We start from the raw sequence: 21,820 nt of genomic DNA on the forward strand, positions 1-21,820 counted from the left end.
ATCGGGTACTGGGAATTCTTTATCAGGGAGTTTGTTTTCGTAATTTTGTTACGTTTCAGTATTGTTCAGTAAACATGTCTTCACCCAAACATAGTCTTTGACTATGTAAACAGATACACACAATTTGAGTTATTACTTTTTAAAATGGTGATCCTGAGCTAACTTTGAGTAGTACACCCTTCACAAGAAAGAAACCCATAGACTCTCTTTGAAATGTTTAACTGTGTTCAATTACATGTGCATGTTTCAATTTGATTTACACTAACGATGAAAATTAGCATGGTGGTAGTCACATGTTCTGTAGACATGATGGCAATTCTGATGTCATGTCACAAGACAAGTACGTCCATGAGTGGACCGTTCCGATCAGTACCTGGTGTGACCTGGTGTGACCTGGTGTGACCACCGTGTGCTGTTATCACTGCTCTACACATCCTTGGCACAGACTGAATAAGTCTACAGATTCTGTCCGGTGGAGTGAGTGAATGAGATGGGTTTAACGCCGCTTTTAACAGTATTCCAGTTATATCACGGCGTGTCAGCTTAATGTGGGAGGAAAGCCCGAGGTGATGCAGGTCTCAGGCGTTTACCACTTCGGTGAAACCCACGAGCACGGGTATGGTGCTGACAAACCTAGAAACATAATCGGGGCGGACCGGGATTCGAACCCACAATCATAGGTGTCTGGCATGCCCAAGGGACGCAACTCTGCACAGCGAATCGAAGCACCTATACCGAACTGGGCCATCCGTGCCCCCTCTGTCCGGTGGAATTATCCTCAATTCTTCCTGCAACGCGCTGGTCAGGTGTGCAAGTGTCTATGGCGTATGATGACGTTGACGCACACGTCTATCGAGTTCATCCCACAGATGCGCTATCGGGTTCAGATCCGGGGATCGTGAAGGCCATGGCAAGACAAAGACGTTTGAATTATGAAGAAAGGCAATGGGGACACGATCTGTGTGTGGTGTTGCGTTGTCACGTTGAAAAAACTCCCTCTTGATAATCGGAAGAAGATGACGTTGGGAAAATGGTCGACTTACCTATTTACTCTTCGGCTGAATTGAGGCGTGTATATCGGTTCCATTAATGAGATATGGTGCTCTGGTGTACGGTGAAATGACGTGCACATGGAGACTGAGACTCTCCAGCTTCAAGACGTCCTCTGGCGATGTTGCGGTTGGAAGCATTCAGTCTCGACATGTTCTCACATCCAAAACATCGACAAACGTACGACAAAGTGTTGATGACGTTTGACCTTTTCAGTTTATTTTCAAGGCACATGATTGTCACGTGCACTTGCCCTCGAACATGTGACTAACATCATTCAATCAACAATACTGCATTTGTGTTGAATGTTTCATGCATAATCAAAATTAACATTCTTGGTTTCTCATATGCGTATCTTTTTGTGAAGAGGGTATATGAAACGCGGAACAGTTAATCATTACTTTTAGTATTTCATCTACACCAGTTTATAGCTAAGAGAGTTTAACAGAACATATACCGGTGAGTCTTCCACGACAACAAAACCATACCTGCAGACATCCTTCGAGGAGGGTTATGTTGTTAACATGTTTGGGTAATTGTGCATTCCCGAGAGAGGTGAGTAATTGTTCTGCTATGTTCCTTATCTCCATATTTGAACCATACAGTATGTAATTCATCAGTTGAGAGTAAACAGTGAATAGGATTTAGACACAAATGATCGTGAATGTAAAACTATTGTTTAGATTTAGAGAACGTTACACATACTTCAGAAAGGTTAACAGAAGCACAAGTAAAATATTTCACCAGAGATATATACTAGAGCTTCATTAATTTCACTGTTAAATTCCTTTTTGTAACACCCTTGCAGTGTCAGGTAAATAAGGTGAGTGGCAGATAAGGTACGACATGCTTCCAATTTATGCGATCACCTTTTAGGCGCAATGGAATCTGTTTCGAACTTCAAGGATAATCGAGACTGGTTATTTTTGCCCGTTGTCGTTTTAAATTATTTATATATTTGTTGTTGTTTTTTCCTTCATTCCTTGCTTATATTTTACACATGGTATCAAACACTTTCTTTCATTACTTAATAACATGTCATAATGTATTTCATCTTGTTTTCATAATTCTCATCAGTATACACCTGTTCCTTAATTGTATTTGTTTATGTTTTATTATATGTGCTTCAGTAAACTACATTTATAACGAACACGCTTACGACGAACGTATTTTTTTGTCCCGGCCACTGCTGTATATAAGTTGTACATACGCTTATAACGAACTACGGTTATAACGAACTACGGTTATAACGAACTACGGTTATAACGAACTACGGTTAAAACCAACTACAATTAGTGGCCCCATTTACTTTGTTATAACCTTAGATTGCTGTATATCATTTTCGTAAATTTCTTCCAGTCACCTGATATAACATCAGGCAGCACATCTGCTTGTTCATTTACCTCTTCTAAATGTCATAAGAATACGCGTTGTAGCCAATACAAAACGTTAGAGTGGCCGAAGACATTTGATGCAATATGTACACTTACAAGACTCGACCACACCAGCAATGCTGTAGGCGTCTGTGCCCGCCCTTCCACTGTTGTCCGACACTGAGCAGGTCACGTGTATGTCTTGTATGACGTCACCGGTGTAGATCGTTAGGTTCTGACGGCAGACGCTGTTACAGCTGGAACATCATTGCAATGTTCACAATGTAGATGGTTGTTAGTTGGATAGTCATAATCAACCTACCGTACACTATCAGACGCTGTGCTAGGCATTACACAACACACTTCACAATGATGTATGATACGGGGCATGGCTTCAACTTTCCAATAGTCAGCTTTCCCTGCATGTCAAGCAATATCCCAGATGTTCCAGCCTTTGTTTTTTACATTTCGCAACTTTTGCGATACAACCGATGCTCTTTCAAGATTTCGTCATACCACTCTTGCTCAGAAGTTGTTTGATCAAGGTTACACTATTCAAGGCCTCAGCAAAGCTTTCAAAACGTTTTACGGTAGACATGTGCTGGAAATGTCCAAATTTGAAGCATCAGTGACAACAATGATGTCCGATACAATTCTCTATTTTTCATTGTGTTCCCATGTTGTTGTTTAGGTGAACAATTGACTTGTCTTTGCATGTGTTTGTGACGGGTGCCACCGTGGGGCAGGCTAGTTTACCTTTTCGCGAACGCCTGGTGTCATTGCTATTTGATTGTGATTCATAAACACATGCTCATGATATAGTCGGAATTGTACAATCGACTCTGCTTTATGCAGATATTTCTATTGGATATGGAAAGGGTTTTGTCGCTTTATATAAAGCACCAGTGTACATAGTCTGTCAATATACCATTTCTTTGGCTAACTGGACACAATTTATGGATTACAAATTCTTTATTTTACTATTAAGGAGACGTTGACAATGGTATAAACGTCGCCTTCACAGAAACATAAAAAAAGTTGTTTTCATACATTTTGCCTACTTTGCCTATCAAACAATTCATATCATTCCATTACTCTGTAAACAAATATACAAATTTTACAGACAGACAGACAGAAGTTTATTCAATATGTTAGGCCATATGACCTATAGTACAGAAATGTGTTTTTTTCTTGTATCAACATTGTACAGTCACGTGTAGGTAATAATAAGTTTACATATAATATTAACGTCTAATTTCAAAAATCTTCTCCAGGAATATTGACAGAGATGATATTGTATTAGCATTGCGGGAGTTCAACAAATTTTTCATCAGTTGTTCATCTTTGTACATAGTTGAAATCATAGGGAGGTATCTGTTTCTAAGAAACTGATAATATTTACCAATGAGAAGTACATGAAACTCATCCTCACCATAGCCTTCATTACAATAACGGCATAAACTACTTTCTTTATCTTGTACAGTTTTCTTTCTGAGATTATTAACAATACAATTATGCAATGATATACGTAATTTACACAAATATCTTCTCAAAGTTCTATCCTGAAGTACAGATACATATTTTTGTAGGAACAAGTAAAGCTTTTATATTCGTATAATGGCATAAAAACCTTGAGGATGATATTTGACAGTGCCAGTCTTGTGAAAATCTATCAAGTTATCTTTCCTTAAGCATGAAGATAAATAATTTATCATATCCAACATCTTGAGATTAATTTAATTTAATTTTTTTATAGCTCTAGAACAATGCCACACTGACGTGACTAGACAGATTTTCAATTTAGTGAACGTCCAGTCTAATTATGATTACTAAACGTTATATAGTTAAGAATTTAAGTATTGCAACCAGGGTCGAGTATATTGAATTCATAGTTTGTAAAACAACTTTCAGATAAAAAGATTATCAAGATAGGTAAGAACTATCCTCGTTTAACGTCGAGAAGTCAAGGATCAGAAAAAAAGATTTGGACAACCATTTAGACCTGTAACTGAACTAAAAGCGACCAAAAACATCATCATCATAATAAGCCCACAACACGATTCCGACTATATTATGAGCATGTTTATGAATCACTTTCATAAAGTGATTACAATTAGTATTCGAGACAGATGAGCGTACCCTGCTTCACGAATGTATCCGTCACAAATACATGCAAAGGCAAGTCAATTGTTCTTCTTAACAAACACCGAAACAAACACGGGGGCAAAGTCCAATACCATAAGGGCGACACGCAATCCACCAATAAATCAATTTAAACACCAGATTCTCCATCGTCGTCGCTTATGACAGGCATGGGATGCCGGACGTATCTGTGCCGTGGATCCACGGATATAACGATGAGGTAAGGTGAGGTGAAATGGGGTTTAACGTCGCGTCCAAGTTTATTGCACTTATATAGCGACGTGCATGCACGTGTATGTGTGTGTGTGGCTGCTTGTACTAGTCCGGACTGATGCCGATTTATTGTGCTAGCCCACTCTGATACCATGCCGCAGTTGAACATGAATACCCCCCTCAGACACGGTATACTGACTCCGAGCCGACAAGTTCTTGTTTAGCCCCTTAGCCCCCGAGCGCCAGACAGGGTAACAACAAGTAACATGTTTTAACGTCTTTTGGTATGACGCGGCTAGGGATCGAACCCCGGACCTTCCGCTCTCCGGGCGGACGCTCTACCACTAGACCACGGAGGCGGTCGATAACGATAAGGGGAGGGGTCCTGAATAAATGATTCGGGAGGGGGGGGGGGGGGGGGGGGGGGGGGGGTGGTGAACTATTCTTACATGAAAATATCATATAGTCCCTAAGACCAAGCCCAACCTCAAACCCTATAACATATGATCAGTCCCTAGCGGTGTTAAAAAAGCGATGTCAGCTACCTGTAATTAGGGTTATGGGGGTCACCCAATAAAACATATGTCACCTCCCATAGTATACTCTTCAGCAAACCAAACGCAATACGGATGTTTTTGCCATAAAAGTAAAATTAGCTCACCAAGAGGTACAAAATGAAGAAGTTTAATGTGTTACAGTGTCAATGCGGTTCTTTTTTTGAAGAGTATAATTATTATCACCGATAATTACCTGTCGTAATCAGTGTTGGATATGTTTCGATCTACGATTGCAAAGCTGTCAACCGTCCACCTGAACTCGTACATGGCGTGGCATCTCGATCTGCAACTCAGTGTAATGGGGTCAGACAGATCATTTCCCGTCTCCTCATTGCCTGATATGGTCACGTTGTTTGTGAAATCTGAAACAACATTCATACGATGTTATGCCAATTATCACATTCCAATTCATAACACCATTATCTGATATTATCCAACGAGTTTAATGATGTGAGAGCGCTTATTCACATCCTCAATACATACTTTCTTCACCAAAAGGATATTTCGAGCGATTATTGTATTTGAGCAAATGGCTTTTTGTCTGGGAAGATTTTGTTCTGAGTTTGAAATGACCACATATATGTGAAGTATAAAGCACGTCCGAGGGGTTTTAATACAGTAAACTACGGTTATAACGAACACGTTTATTACGAACTGACGGATATAACGAACTTTCTCATTTGGTCCCGACTATTTGCTGTAGTTATTCTGTATATATGCTAATAACGAACTACGGTTATAACGAACTAAAATTAGTAGTCCCCATGAGTTCGTTATAACCGTAGTTTATTGTATATTCAAACCCCTCCGCGGTAAAAATCCGAGAGGCGTCAATCCCGTGGTTTTATCCCAAGGATAAGGGTTGAAAATATCCTAAAAAACCGAGAGGAAGTGTTTTATCGATCTCATGAATTTGTAAACAGAATTTGAAAACAACAGTTATCATTTTTCTTTATGTATCAAACATACTTTAGATGAATCTTATGAAGCTGGAGTAAAAAATCTTATTCTGGCGTACGGTTCTTGAAAAATATATTCTAAAAAGCATTGCGACTACTAGGTGCACCGTAGTTCACTCACTGGACAACAGATACGTAGGTTGTGTGCTCGATCTTCGGGAATGTAAATGCTTATAACGAACTACGGTTATAGTGAACAAAAATTAGTAGTCCCCATGAGATCGTTATAACCGTAGTTTACTGGACACTCACCGGACAACAGATACGTAGGTCGCGTGCTCGATCTTCGGGAATATAAATGCTTATAACGAACTACGGTTATAGCGAACAAAAATTAGTAGTCCCCATGAGATCGTTATAACCGTAGTTTACTGGACACTCACCGGACAACAGATACGCAGGTCGCGTGCTCGATCTTCGGGAATGTAAATGCTTATAACGAACTACGGTTATAAGGAAAACAAATAGTAGTCCACATGAGTTCGTTATAACCGTAGTTTACTGGACACTCACTGGACAACAGATGCGTAGGTTGCGTGCTCGATCTTCGGGAATGTAAATGCTTATAACGAACTACAGTTATAACGAACAAAAACTAGTAGTCCCCATGAGTTCGTTATAACCGTAGTTTACTGGACACTCGCCGGACAACGGATACGTAGGTTGCGTGCTCGATCTTCGGGAATATAAATGCTTATAACGAACTACAGTTATAACGAACAAAAACTAGTAGTCCCCATGAGTTCGTTATAACCGTAGTTTACTGGACACTCGCCGGACAACGGATACGTAGGTTGTGTGCTCGATCTTCGGGAATATAAATGCTTATAACGATCTACGGTTATAACGAACAAAAACTAGTAGTCCCCATGAGTTCGTTATAACCGTAGTTTACTGGACACTCACTGGACAACAGATACGTAGGTTGCGTGCTCGATCTCCGGGAATATAAAGAACATATGTCATCCACATTCATGAAGTGGATACAAAACAGTACAGGTTATTTTACAAATAGACTCATTTATTTCATTTCTGTACATTTCTGTACATTTCTGATCTTGGGGGCATATTGGAAATAAACTAATTTCCTGAAGGAACGTGACACATTGTTTGAAGAGTTACCAAATAACAACAAACGCATGTAGAACATCATGTATATAGTTCATGCGAGTAATCATTGACCATCAGGTACATAAAATTAAATTTCATTCAATGACAGACTTCCGGACTGACTGAGACACAAGGACACGTGGGGTTAAAAATGACAAAATTCACATTATGAAACTTGTGAGAAAAAAATTAAAAAGCAGGAAAAGCGTGTCTTATATCTTATACATTGGTCCACGTCCTGAACGGTGGTTGGTGCCACGATTCGTCTTCTCTACCCTTGCAGTATGCGGTGTATCATAATGTTGGTGAAAAGGAACACCTCGTGCTTGTTTTTGAATAAATGGCTGCACTAGTGGTTGCAAAACGCCCCTATATCGCTGAGCAGTCAGGTTTCTACGATAACAACCAGCCTCGTTGTCAGATCACCGCAGATACAAGCCCAGATCAAACGCTGCCGCCTCCATATGCTCGAACTTGTTGGACACCATTTGGTCGCGTAAGCTGGTGAATTACCTGTTACATCACCAAACCTCATTTCTGGCAAATGTTGCATATCATGGAACATTTATATTTTATAAAAAAAAATAATATAAAACATTTTCGAGCGTAAAGTTTCTTTTTAGACATTAGTTTATAACATAACTTGAGGATACTTATTCGGTATATATTGCTTCCGCATATTTTTAAAGGATGGACATAATTATGAAGGTGAAATGATACAGATCTTTTCCATTGTTTAGAATACAAAATGTACATAATCGTTAACATTTTGGAGGTTTGTAGTGTCTCCCGGTATTAATATTAAGTACATAAACTGGAGCAAGAGGAAAATCGGTAGCAAATGTTCACAAGATCGAATCTGTTAAGTCGTTTCCTAAAACTACCCTTGAAACGTGTACAATATTCATATCTAGTACCAGATGATAAAATGGTGTTCCATTCTTGGCGGTACATATCTTTCAAACGGGCTTGGAAAAGAAAACTATATATCAGTAATGACCATATCAGCTATTATCGTGATTATATATCAGCTATTGTCGCGATTTTTTATATCAGCTATTGTCATGACTATATATCAGCTATTGTGACTATATATTAGCTATTGTCGTGACTATATATCAGCTATTGTCGTGACTATATATCAGCTATTGTGAATATATATCAGCTATTGTGAATATATATCAGCTATTGTCGTGACAATATATCAGCTATTGTCATGACTATATATCAGCTATTGTGACTATATATTAGCTATTGTCGTGATTATATATCAGCTATTGTCGTGACTATATATCAGCTATTGTCGTGACTATATATCAGCTATTGTCGTGACTATATATCAGCTATTCTGACTATATATCAGCTATTGTCGTGACAATATATCAGCTATTGTCGTGACTATATATCAGCTATTGTGACTATATATCAGCTATTGTGACAATATATCAGCTATTGTCGTGACTATATATCAACTATTGTGACTATATATCAGCTATTGTGACTATATATCAGCTATTGTCGTGACTATATATCAGCCATTGTGACTATATATCAACTATTGTCGTGACTTTATATCAGCTATTGTGACTATATATTAGCTATTGTCGTGATTATATATCAGCTATTGTCGTGACTATATATCAGCCATTGTGACTATATATCAACTATTGTCGTGATTATATATCAGCTATTGTCGTGACTATATATCAGCTATTGTCGTGACTATATATCAGCTATTGTGAATATATATCAGCTATTCTGACTATATATCAGCTATTGTCGTGACAATATATCAGCTATTGTCGTGACTATATATCAGCTATTGTGACTATATATCAACTATTGTGACTATATATCAGCTATTGTGACTATAGATCAGCTATTGTCGTGACTATATATCAGCCATTGTGACTATATATCAACTATTGTCGTGACTTTATATCAGCTAATGTCGTGACTATATATCAGCTATTGTCGTGACTATATATCAGCTATTGTGACTATATATCAGCTATTGTCGTGACTATATATCAGCTATTGTCGTGACTAAATATCAGCTATTGTCATGACTATATATCAGCTATTGTCATGACTATATATCAGCTATTGTGACTATATATCAGCTATTGTCGTGACTATATATCAGCTATTGTGACTATATATCATCTATTGTCGTGACTATATATCAGCTATTGTCATGACTATATATCATCTATTATCGTTTCTATATATCAGCTATTGTCATGACTATATATATATCAGCTATTGTCGTGACTATATATCAGCTATTGTCATGACTATATATATCAGCTATTGTCGTGACTATATATCAGTTATTGTAATGACTAGATGTATGTTATTACAGTGGCTATATATCAGTTATTGTAATGACTAGACATCTGTTATTGTAGTGGTTATATATCAGTTATAGAAATGATTATGTTTAAGTTATTGTAATGGCTGTGCATATGCTATTGTAGTGACTATATATCTTTTATCGTAGTGGTTATATATCAGTGATTGAAATGATTATGTGTAAGTTATTGTAATGGCTGTGCATATGCTATTGTAGTGACTATATATTTTTTATCGTAGTGGTTATATATCAGTGATTGAAATGATTATGTGTAAGTTATTGTAATGGCTGTGCATATGCTATTGTAGTGACTATATATCTTTTATCGTAGTGGTTATATATCAGTGATTGAAATGATTATGTGTAAGTTATTGTAATGGCTGTGCATATGCTATTGTAGTGACTATATATCTGTTATTGTAGTGGTTATATATCAGTGATTGAAATGATTATGTGTAAGTTATTGTAATGGCTGTGCATATGTTATTGTAGTGACTATGTATCTGTTATTGTAGTGGTAATATATCAGTTATTAAAATGATTATGTGTAAGTTACTGCGATGACTATATATCAGTGATTTAAGTGAATATATATCAGTTATTGTAGTGACCATATATGTATTGTAGTTTCTATTCATCGGTTATTGAAACGATTATGTTAAAAGTATTGTGATGGTTGTATATATGTTATTGTTGTTACTATATATCAGTAATTTTAATGACTATATGAGAGGTCAATCGGTATTACTCCACGAGGTACTCCTAAACGGCATTCGACATATACGAACCTGTATCAAGGACGATAACTCTTACTGAGTTGCTGCGCTTTCCTTCGATGTCGCAACTCCAAATAACGTCTTGGTTTGAGAGGGACGCATTGTGGAATGTCACTGCATGGAAGTGGCGAGTGCAGGTCTCCGTCAGATTCTGGGTCATGTCTGAACAATCAGTCTGTAAGTCGACTTGACATGACTTGCCAAGTCTGAAGCACAGTTTGCCATCCATGGACCACCTCGAGTAGGACACGTTGCCGTTGTCTAATGAACAGTTCAAGGTGAAGGTCGATCCAACATTAGTGACTGGTTGCTTTGTAGACATGAAAGCTGAAAATAAAAACCTTTTGATAGGGGATTATGGATGTGTGTCCTGTGCCCCAGACTTCCAGAATCCCAGTGTTTCTTGTGCCCAAGTGTTTCCTGTGCCCCAGTGTTTCCTTTGCCGAAGTGTTTCCTTTGCCCCAGTGTTTCCAGTGCCCCAGTGTTTCCTTTGCCCCAATGTTTCCTGTGCCCCAGTGCTTCCTGTGCCCCAGTGTTTTCTGTGCCCCAGTGTTTCCTGTGCCCCAGTGTTTCCAGTGCCCCAGTGTTTCCTTTGCCCCAATGTTTCCTGTGCCCCAGTGTTTTCTGTGCCCCAGTGTTTCCTGTGCCCCAGTGTTTCCTGAGGCCCAGTGTTTCCTGTGCCCAAATGTTTCCCGTGCCCCAGTGTTTCCTGTTCCCCAGTGTTTCCTGAGCCGAAGTGTTTCCTTTGCCCCAGTGTGACCTGTGCCCCAGTGTTTCCTCAGCCCCAGTGTTTCCTGTGCCCCATTGTTTCCTGTACCCCAGTGTTACCTCTGCCCCAGTGTTACCTGTGCCCCAGTGTTTCCTGTACCCCAGTGTTTCCTGTACCCCAGTGTTACCTGTGCCCCAGTGTTTCCTGTGCCCCAGTGTTACCTCTGCCCCAGTGTTTCCTGTGCCCCAGTGTTTCCTGTACCCCAGTGTTACCTCTGCCCCAGTGTTACCTGTGCCCCAGTGTTTCCTGTACCCCAGTGTTTCCTGTACCCCAGTGTTACCTGTGCCCCAGTGTTTCCTGTGCCCCAGTGTTACCTCTGCCCCAGTGTTTCCTGTGCCCCAGTGTTTCCTGTACCCCAGTGTTACCTCTGCCCCAGTGTTTCCTGTGCCCAAGTGTTTCCTGTGCCAAAGTGTTTCCTGTGCCCCAGTGTTTCCTCAGCCCCAGTGTTTCCTGTGCCAAAGTGTTTCCAGTACCCCAGTGTTTCCTGTGCCAAAGTGTTTCCTGTGCCCAAGTGTTTCCTCAGCCCCAGTGTTTCCTGTGCCAAAGTGTTTCCTGTGCCCCAGTGTTTTCTCAGCACCAGTGTTTCCTGTGCCAAAGTGTTTTCAGTACCTCAGTGTTTCCTGTTCCCCAGTGTTTCCTGAGCCGAAGTGTTTCCTGTGCCCCAGTGTTTCCTCAGCCCCAGTGTTTCCTGTGCCCCATTGTTTCCTGTACCCCAGTGTTTCCTGTGCCAAAGTGTTTTCAGTACCCCAGTGTTTCCTGTGCCAAAGTGTTTCATGTGCCCCAGTGTTTCCTGTGCCCAAGTGTTTCCAGTACCCCAGTGTTTTCTGTGCTCCAGTGTTTGTTGTGCCCCAGTGTTTCATTTCCCCCAGTGTTTCCCATGCCCCAGTGTTTCCTGTGGCTCAGTGTTACCTGTGCCCCAGTGTTACCTGTGTCCAATTGTTTCCTGTGCCCCAGTGTTTCCTGCGCCCCAGTGTTTCCTGTGACCCAGTGTTTCCTGTGACCCAGTGTTTCCTGCGCCCCAGTGTTTCCTGTGACCCAGTGTTTCCTGTGACCCAGTGTTTCCTGTGCCCCAGTGTTACCTGTGCCCCAGTGTTTCCTGTGCCCCAGTGTTTCCTGCGCCCCAGTGTTTCCTGTGACCCAGTGTTTCCCATGTCCCAGTGTTTCCCGTACCCCTATGATTCCTGTGACCCATTGGTTCAAAATCATCTTCCGACACACTTCAATGCCGGTTGTAATGTGTTCTATATTGGTCCATTATTATAATACAACCATCACTCAAATCTAATATCTCCTATCATTTTTGAGTATACATTTGTGTGCGCCGATAGCATGGTTGGTTGGTTGGTTTGTTGTTTAACGCCGCACTCAGCAATATTACAGCTATATGACGGCGGTCTGTGAATAATCGAGTCTGGTCCAGACAATCCAGTGATTAATATCATGAGCATCGATCCACGCAATTGGGATGGATGACATGTATCAACCAAGTCAGCGAGCCTGACCACCCGATCCCGTTAGTCGCCTTTTACGACAAGCATAGTCACCTTTTACGGCAAGCATGGGTTGCTGAAGACCTATTCTACCCCGGATGTTCACGGGTCCCGATATCATGGGACGTTGCTCATTATAACAACAACTGGTTTGTCTGACCCAATGATAACAGACAACAGCTGACTGTAACATCAACAACAAACGAAGAAAACCAATCATTATGAGCGTGAGATCTTTAAATTTTTTCAACTCACATCCACTTCCGTTTTTTACTGTGACAGTTGGGGTTTTGCTTAAGATGTCCCCTATAGAGCAGTACCAAGAGTCAGTACCGTCATCCGATGTGATGTTCCTGATGGTCAGACTCTGGTACAAATACCCATACCCGACAGTTACCCGATCCAAGGCATCAACTCGTGTGTCAGCATTGCATGTTCCAATATCTGTTGTTAGAAATAAGTCAACGCCTTTGATCCACTGAACCTTTGATGCGTTTGGGCGTCTCGCTTCGACCTCACTCCATGTACAGACCAACGTAAGGGGATGTCCGATGAAGGCAGGGACGGACGTGGCATAAAGAACAGTTTGTGCAAACGCTGAAACACAACATTTGTATAAGTAGGCTGTGATTATGCTGTGTGAGTTAGGGAGAAGGGTTGGTTGGTTGGTTTGTTGTTTTACGCCGCACTCAGCAATATTCCAGCTATATGACGGCGGTCTGTAAATAATCGAGTCTGGACCAGACACTCCAGTGGAGGGATTTTACGCTACATGTGCCAATAGTCCGGCCATATAAGTGAATGAGTGAGTGAATATTTTTAGTCACATCGGCAATATTTCAACCATTTCATGACTGAATCAAGTCAGACAGTAATCATACATACAATTTGATTATAAAACCTGTCGGCAAAGGACAGTAAAAAAACTAGATAATCAAAGATGTATATTTTAAAACTAGTATGGAACCATAAAATAGATATCACGATAAATAACAATACATTACAAAAACCGGGACTAGGGATCGCCAGGAACTAAAGGTAGGCCACCATACTAGGAACCGTGGGGACTTACAATACCTCTGCCACCTGCACGGTTCCCCAGCAGGATTTACACCATCACTTAGCCGCTGGCGATTATCATCAAGTGTAGCCAAATTAAAACAAACAAGAATACTACGACTAAAACGGTAGTAGGAATAAACTTACTTCGAATGACGTGGTCTTAAATACACTCTCGGGGGGACAATAATTTTATAGTTCTTCAACCCCCTTTGAGGATGCAGCCACAATTTGTTACAAGTTAAACACGACTGATACAGTAAAATGGTAACTATATACACAGATTCAAAATCTATCTTACAGTTTCAATTTATTTTAAAAGCTAATTATTAAATCAGACGGAACATTATTAAAAAGATCCATTAAAGATGTTGCACCGAAATATTTACCCATTGTGATCAATACCGTCAACCCGTCCATATAAAGGCGGAGTGACGCCAGAAATGAACTTAACACATCACACCTTCACACATCAAAAGACTTTCGGCGAAACGAGCTGAAACTTTAGTCCAAAATATAGTGTTTGTACTCTCTAAACGTACAGCAGTACTAACACAAGTGGTTTCTTTGTGAATATTAGGCCGCGGGATATTTGACAAATCTTTCATACACTGTTGTACGATGTTGTTTGTCGGCCCCAAAGTGAATGAAAGGGTGAATGAGGGGGTCTGTGTGAGAGAGTGAGTTAGCAGACAAATGACTGAGGGAGTGCGTGAACCAGGAAGTGAGTCAAAAGATCACACAGTGCTTCAGTGTGTGTGTGTGTGTGTGTGTATGGGGGGGGGGGGGGGGATTGGGCGAGCGAGGCAATCTGAAAGTGAAGGAGTTAGACAATAAGTAAGAGGGTGAATCTCAAACAGTTTTGAGTCAGACAATATGCGCGTAAGCACATAAATCAGGAAGTAGTAGTCAAAGAGTGAGTGTGAGTGAATGAGAAAGTGACTAACCTACAAATGTGTCATTATTGAGTCCAGGGCATGCCAGAAACCTATGATTGTGGGTTCGAATCTCGGTTCGCCCCCATTATGTTTCTAGGTTTGTCAGCACCATACTCGTGTTCGTGGGTTTCACCGAAATGGTAAACGTCTGAGACCTGCATCACTTCGGGCTTTCCTCCCACATTAAGCTGACACGCCGTGATGTAACTGGAATACTGTTAAATGCGGCGTTAAACCCAACTCACTCACTCACTCATTACTGAGTCCAAACTAGCTGGTAGTGAAGCCCAGGAGTTATTTTGTTCTCATGAACGTTAAACAGAAGCGGTTGATTGTCTACATACATTATAGTGAATGACGTGGGATTCAGTCGAATGTTATTCACTTACTCTGAAAAGTATGCAACAAGCCAATGTTTATTTTTCAGCATTATACACTCATCAATGAAGGCCCCGGGGCCAGCCGTGCTATTTATAGGACGAATACAGTACTTCCGTCGAATGTGGACGAGTGTCGTGTTCCGCTGAAGGACTATACATGTGTGTAGTGTGGTTACACTGTCAAAAACTTTGATACAATTGTTGGTCAAACAAAAAAGTATTCGAACCCACGATCTTTGGATCACATTGGTGAGGTGAAATGGGGTAAAACGTCGCGTTCATGTGCATGTACATAAGGCGTGCACGGGGCGTGTGTGTGTGTGTGTGAGAGAGAGAGAGAGCGTGTGTGTGTGTGTGTGCGTGTGTGTGTTTGGGTGAGTGTGTGTGTGAGCGTATGTGTGTGTGAGAGCGTGATTGGGTGAGCGTGTGTGTATGAGCGTGTGTGTGTGAGCGTGAGTGTGTGTGTTTGTGTGTGAGTGTGTGTGTGTGTGTGTGCGTGTGTGTGAGCGTGTTTGGGTGTGTGTGCATGTGTGTGTGTGAGCGTGTATGTGTGTGAGGATGTTTGGGTGTGTGTGTGCGAGCGTGTGTGTGAGCGTGTTTGTGTGAGCGTGTTTGGGTGAGTGAGCGTGTGTGTGTGTGTGAGAGCGTGTTTGGGTGAGTGTGAGTGTGTGAGTGTGTGAGCGTGTGTGTGTGCGTGTGAGCGTGTTTGGGTGTGTGAGCGTGTGTGTGTGAGCGTGTGTGTATGAGCGTGTGTGTGTGAGCGTGTTTGGGTGAGTGTGTTTGGGTGAGCGTGTGTGTGTGCGTGTGTGTGCGTGTGAGCGTGTTTGGGTGTGTGAGCGTGTGTGTGTGAGCGTGTATATGTGAGCGTGTATGTGTAAGCGTGTTTGGGTGTGTGAGGGTGTGTGTGTGTGAGCGTGTGTGTGAGCGTGTGTGTGTTTGAACGTGTTTGAGTGAGTGAGTGAGTGTGTGTGTGAGAGAGAGCGTGTTTGGGTGAGTGTGTGTGTGTGAGTGACTGAGCGTGTGTGTTTGGATGTGTGTGTGAGCGTGTGTGTGTGCGTGTGAGCGTGTTTGGGTGTGTGAGCGTGTGTGTGTGAGCGTGTATGTGTGAGCGTGTGTGTGTGTGGGGTGTGTGTGTTTGGGTATGTATGTGTGTGAGCGTGTGTGTATGAGTGTGTGTGAGTGTGTTTGGGTGAATGAGTGAGTGTGTGTGTGTGTGAGAGAGCGTTTTTGGGTGAGTGTGTGTGTGTGCGTGTTTGGGTGAGTGTGTGTGTGTGTGTGTGTGTGTGTGAGCGTGTTTGGGTGAGTGTGTGTGTGTGTGTGAGCGTGTTTGGGTGTGTGAGCGTGTGTGTGTGAGCGTGTGTGTATGAGCGTGTGTGTGTGTGAGCGTGTTTGGGTGAGTGTGCGTGTTTGGGTGTGTGTGTGAGCGTGTGTGTGCGTGTGAGCTTGTTTGGGTGTGTGAGCGTGTGTGTGTGAGCGTGTATGTGTGAGCGTGTGTGTGTGTGAGGGTGTTTGGGTGAGTGTGTGTGTTTGTGTGTGGAAGTGTGTGCGTATGTGTGTGTGTGTGTGTGTGTTTGTGTGTGGGTGTGTGTATTTGTGTTTGCGTGCATGCGTGCGTGCGTGTGTGTTTGGGTGTCTGTGGTGCTCCGCGCCAACCAGTTCTTGTTGAAGGGAGTTGGAATCACAGAACCGGTATACGAGTATAGATACAACATTTGTTTGAGGTATAATAACGAAAAGACAAACCTTCGCTTTGATATATGTGGAAGACGATCCAGCAGCAGTAGACAGCAATCACTGCCTCCATACTTGACTGTACACATCAGACCAACAGAGGGTTGAACATCCTCATTAGCCGTGTCTATTACTAGGACTACATATCCAAGTGTGTACTTCCCTAATGCTATATCTTACGGAAACCACATGACTGGAACTCATATTCTCCCTCATCATGTCCTGTGAGTTTGAATCCGTTCTGTTCCTTTTTTGTTTGACGCCGTACTATATGACGGCATTAAAGTTGACTGTGAATATTTGTCTTTCTGATCGATCGAAACCCGTTTTCTCTGACCAAGTACTATATGAAATGTTTGATGGTGTAGCGTCACCTGCTTTGTCCTGTAACGGAATTAGACACTCGTCCACCAGCGTCTGTATCACTGTATAGATGCTATACATTGGACAATTGGATCAGTGACCTTCATTGATGAGTGTATAACGCTATAAAAATAAATATATTTTCTAGAGTAATGATAGTCTTCGGCGAGAAATGAGAACAAAATAGCTACTTGGTAACACCACTGACCAGTTTTGTAGGTCTGACGCACTCACTGTCTTCCTGACTGACTCACTCACTGTCTGACTCTCACTTCTTGATTTATTTGCTCACTCAGACACTGCTTGACTCTCGCTTTCTGACTCTCACATTTTAAAGATTCCCTCCCTCAGGTACCTTATGATTGACTCTCTCAATCACTGTCTGTCTGACTCTCACCTTTTTAAGATTCCCTCCCTCAGGTACCTTATGATTGACTCTCTCAATCACTCACTGTCTGACTCTCACCTTTTAAAAGATTCCCTCCCTCAGGTACCTTATGATTGACTCTCACAATCACTCACTGTCTGACTCTCACCTTTTAAAGATTCCCTCCCCCAGGTACCTTATGATTGACTCTCTCAATCACTCACTGTCTGACCCTCACCTTTTAAAGATTCCCTCCCCCAGGTACCTTATGATTGACTCTCTCAATCACTCACTGTCTGACCCTCACCTTTTAAAGATTCCCTCCCCCAGGTACCTTATAATTGACTCTCACAATCACTCACTGTCTGACTCTCACCTTTTAAAGATTCCCTCCCCCAGGTACCTTATGATTGACTCTCTCAATCACTCACTGTCTGACCCTCACCTTTTAAAGATTCCCTCCCCCAGGTACCTTATAATTGACTCTCACAATCACTCACTGTCTGACTCTCACCTTATTGAGACCCCCCCGCCCCCCCCCCCCCCCCCCCCTCTCCCCTCAGTCACTTAATGATTGACTCTCTCAATCACTCACATTTGACTCCCACTGTCTTATTGAGTTGAAAAACTCAGTTTAGTTAAAACTCTGAGCCTGAATATCTTTTCATAACCATCATAGTGCAAACATGTGTGCCATTCTTTTGTTTTCTACAGTTAGGATAACGCATAATTCTTTTTTTCGAACACGACGACTAGACTGTAAGAACACTGTATGTATGATTAAATCTTTTAAGGTCAAAGTTTTATCATGTTTCGCCCAAGATCCGCTTTCGATTTCCGCACAGCGGTTGTGATTGTGAAGCTCATTTCTGGCGTCTCTAAGCTTTGATATGACCGGAATATTGTTCATTGCAGAGGGAAAACGCTACACCCTAGCTCACACAAAATAGTGACATGCTACTTATACAGTGAACTACGGTTATAACGAACAGGCTTATAACGAACTGACGGCTATTACGAACTCACTTTTTTGGTCCCGATTATTTGCTGTAGTTATGATGTATGTATGCTTACAACGAACTACGGTTATAACGAACTAAAATTAGTAGTCCCTTTGAGTTCGTTATAACCGTAGTGTACTGTGCTCACATTGTGCTTCAGCGTTTGCACAAACTGTTCTTAACACCACGTCCGTCAATGATGACGGCAATGACTCTTGGCTCTAAAGGGGAACAACTTAAGTAAAACCCCAGCTCTATTTAGACCAGCTATTATACGTTATTTTAGTATTTGATTCTTTAAAATGCGATCTTCTTCACTTATCTATTCTCAAACAGCTTTTTGCCACACAATAACTTTTCTTAGATCTAGACACATGCTAATTGTTCTCTCTAAAAGTGGCTGATTTGTATTAGTTATCCTGTTACTATTTTTAAATAGTGAATGTAATGTACGTAGTGGTGTGTATGGACATGTTTTATATTAATTTTAAAATGAGAACTCAATTAATTTCAGGGCTTAAAGATACTGAACATATAGAAGATTCTCAGACTAGTTTACAGTTCCTGAAAAATGGTGAAAAAGTTCATGCTGTATCTGATTGATATTCAAATCAGAGAGGTGTTCACTTTAGTTTGTCTGGATCTCTCTGCAAGGCAGATGCCTCAAATGTAAGGTACACAAAACCGCTTCTAGTCCAGTCCATTTCTTTTCTCCATGCTAACATAGTTGCTTTCAAACTTTCCTCCAAATCGTTCTTTTCGCTTATCCATTTATAGAATGACACTTTGTACTTTCTTTAACTTATACACCCATACGCAACAGAATACACCCATACGCAACATAATACACCCATGCGCAACAGAATACACCCATACGCAAACAGAATACACCCATAGGCAACAGAATACACCCATACGCAAACAGAATACACCCATACGCAACAGAATACACCCATGCGCAACAGCATACACCCATACGCAACAGAATACACCCATACGAAAACAGAATACACTGATACGCAACAGAATACCCCATATCGCGTCGTCAACATACTGTGGCGTCACAGTGACACAGCTCGGCCTTTTGCTTGTACAAATATGTACCTTGTATGAATATTGAGCATTTTTTAACATTTTGATTGAAACGATCTCATTCCATGCCGAGCACTGGCCAGGGTAATAAGAAATGTATTATTTTAACGTCTTTTGACATTAAGTGGCCAGGGGAACTACCCATCGTCAAATAACATAATATATATTAGCTGTTCTATCCACTATGAATAAGAATAATGATATAACATAACATATATGAGCTGTTCTATCCACTATGAATAAGAATACTGATATAACATAACATATATGAGCTGTTCTATCCACTATGAATAAGAATAATGATATAACATAACATATATGAGCTGTTCTATCCACTATGAATAAGAATAATGATATAACATAACATATATGAGCTGTTCTATCCACTATGAATAAGAATAATGATATAACATAACATATATGAGCTGTTCTATCCACTATGAATAAGAATAATGATATAACATAACATATATGAGCTGTTCTATCCACTATAAATAAGAATAATGATATAACATAACATATATGAGCTGTTCTATCCACTATAAATAAGAATAATGATATAACATAACATATATGAGCTGTTCTATCCACTATAAATAAGAATAATGATATAACGTAACATATATGATGTGTTCTATCCACTATAAATACGAATAATGATAGAACATAACATATATGAACTGTTTTCAGTTACAAACAAAATGACTGAAGGCAAATGTTGCAAAGAGATGTGTAATCACCCCCATGTAAAGTATGAATGTATGCCAATGGACAGCTTCAGTTAGAATCCCGTATATGCATTTCAGCACGTCACTAATTAAACGACGAGGCATTCAGCTACATCAAGAGAGAAAAATGAAAGTTTAAATGAATTTAACGTCCAAACGGAAACGCAGAGGTTAACCCGGAAATCTGTGTGGACAGAACTAATTTGGGGAATTAGTAAAGGACCACACATTTGGTCAAAAACTTATCAATAAACGATAATTAAGGACACAGTTTTAGGCTTTCAAAATGGAAATACATTGGGTCTAAAGTGTGGAAGCAGCAGTGAGGGTTAGATGTGTGTGCGAAGAAACAGGTCCAAAAGTGAGTGAGTATGGTTTTACGCCGCTTTTAGCAATATTCCAGCAATATCACGGCGGGGGACACCTGAAATGGGCTTCACTCATTGTACCCATGTCGGGAATCGAACCCGGGCCTTCGGCGTGACGAGCGAACGCTTTAACCACTAGGCTACCCGACCGCCCCAGGTCGAAAGGTTGCTCTTAAATAAGCCTGAGCCTGTTTAAAACTATCCCATCCATAAGCGTCTAGAAAGACCAAGCTTGGCATAGTCATTTTTAAAGTTGCTCTTAAATAAGCAGCGTGCCTGTTTAAAACTATCCCATTCAAAAAGGGTCCAGAAAGACCAAGCATGGCATAGTCACGTATTAAACAAGAACACATAACCCTAATTCTGCAATGCTCCCTTCTCTGCTGCCCGGTTCGGTTTAAAACTCCCTGTGACAGGATTCATCTTCGCAATACGTCCATCATTTGCTGCCAGTGACAGTTATAACAAAAGAATCTACAGCAGTATCTACTGCCACTAAAAACTACTTACACCTAACAGTTGTTATTCTTTAAACGTTATAGCAATACGTTTGTTACAATCAAGTATGAAATTTCTATATTTTCACAGAAAGTAATTGAGAAAAGTGGAATTAATGCCATGTGGATTTTAAAAAATTCAAAGTATTTGTTTGACTTTTTACAATCCCACAAATCCATGGGGCCTTTGTTACATTACGTGGTGACCATAGATATATACTCTTCAAAAAAGGAAATTTGACAACGCCTTTCAAAATTTAAGATAAAAACAATGTTTGAAAAAAGGACACAGAAACCATAATTGAAACACCGTTTAAGAATCAATGTACACAATGTTCAAAACATTAATGGTGTGGCACAGACAGACACACGTACACAATAGAGTTAATGTCACAGGGGTACAGGAAATATGTCAGTATCGGTTGTGACCACCACGTGCATCAATTACCGCTTGACACGGACAACCCATAGATGCAATCAAGTTGTGAATAACACGCTGTG

At 40.8% G+C, this 21,820-nt stretch overlaps 1 protein-coding gene across 1 annotated transcript in view; it reads right to left on the reverse strand.

Moving 5' to 3' along the window:
• LOC139457469 (uncharacterized) overlaps window positions 1–10,857 on the reverse strand; it is a 17,238-nt gene extending 6,381 nt beyond the window's left edge. Inside the window, exons 1-3 of the mRNA XM_071238858.1 lie at window positions 10,549–10,857; window positions 5,529–5,697; window positions 2,541–2,680 (exon numbers count right to left, since the gene is read on the reverse strand). Of these exons, the coding sequence (XP_071094959.1) occupies window positions 2,541–2,680; window positions 5,529–5,697; window positions 10,549–10,765 (526 nt within the window). The 5' untranslated portion in view covers window positions 10,766–10,857. The remainder of the gene's footprint in view (window positions 1–2,540; window positions 2,681–5,528; window positions 5,698–10,548) is intronic.
• Window positions 10,858–21,820: the final 10,963 nt, after the last annotated feature.

The sequence above is a fragment of the Haliotis cracherodii genome, unplaced genomic scaffold (genome assembly GCF_022045235.1).
Source record: "Haliotis cracherodii isolate W230 unplaced genomic scaffold, xgHalCrac1.p SCAF_12, whole genome shotgun sequence".
Taxonomy (NCBI): Eukaryota; Metazoa; Mollusca; class Gastropoda; order Lepetellida; family Haliotidae; genus Haliotis; species Haliotis cracherodii.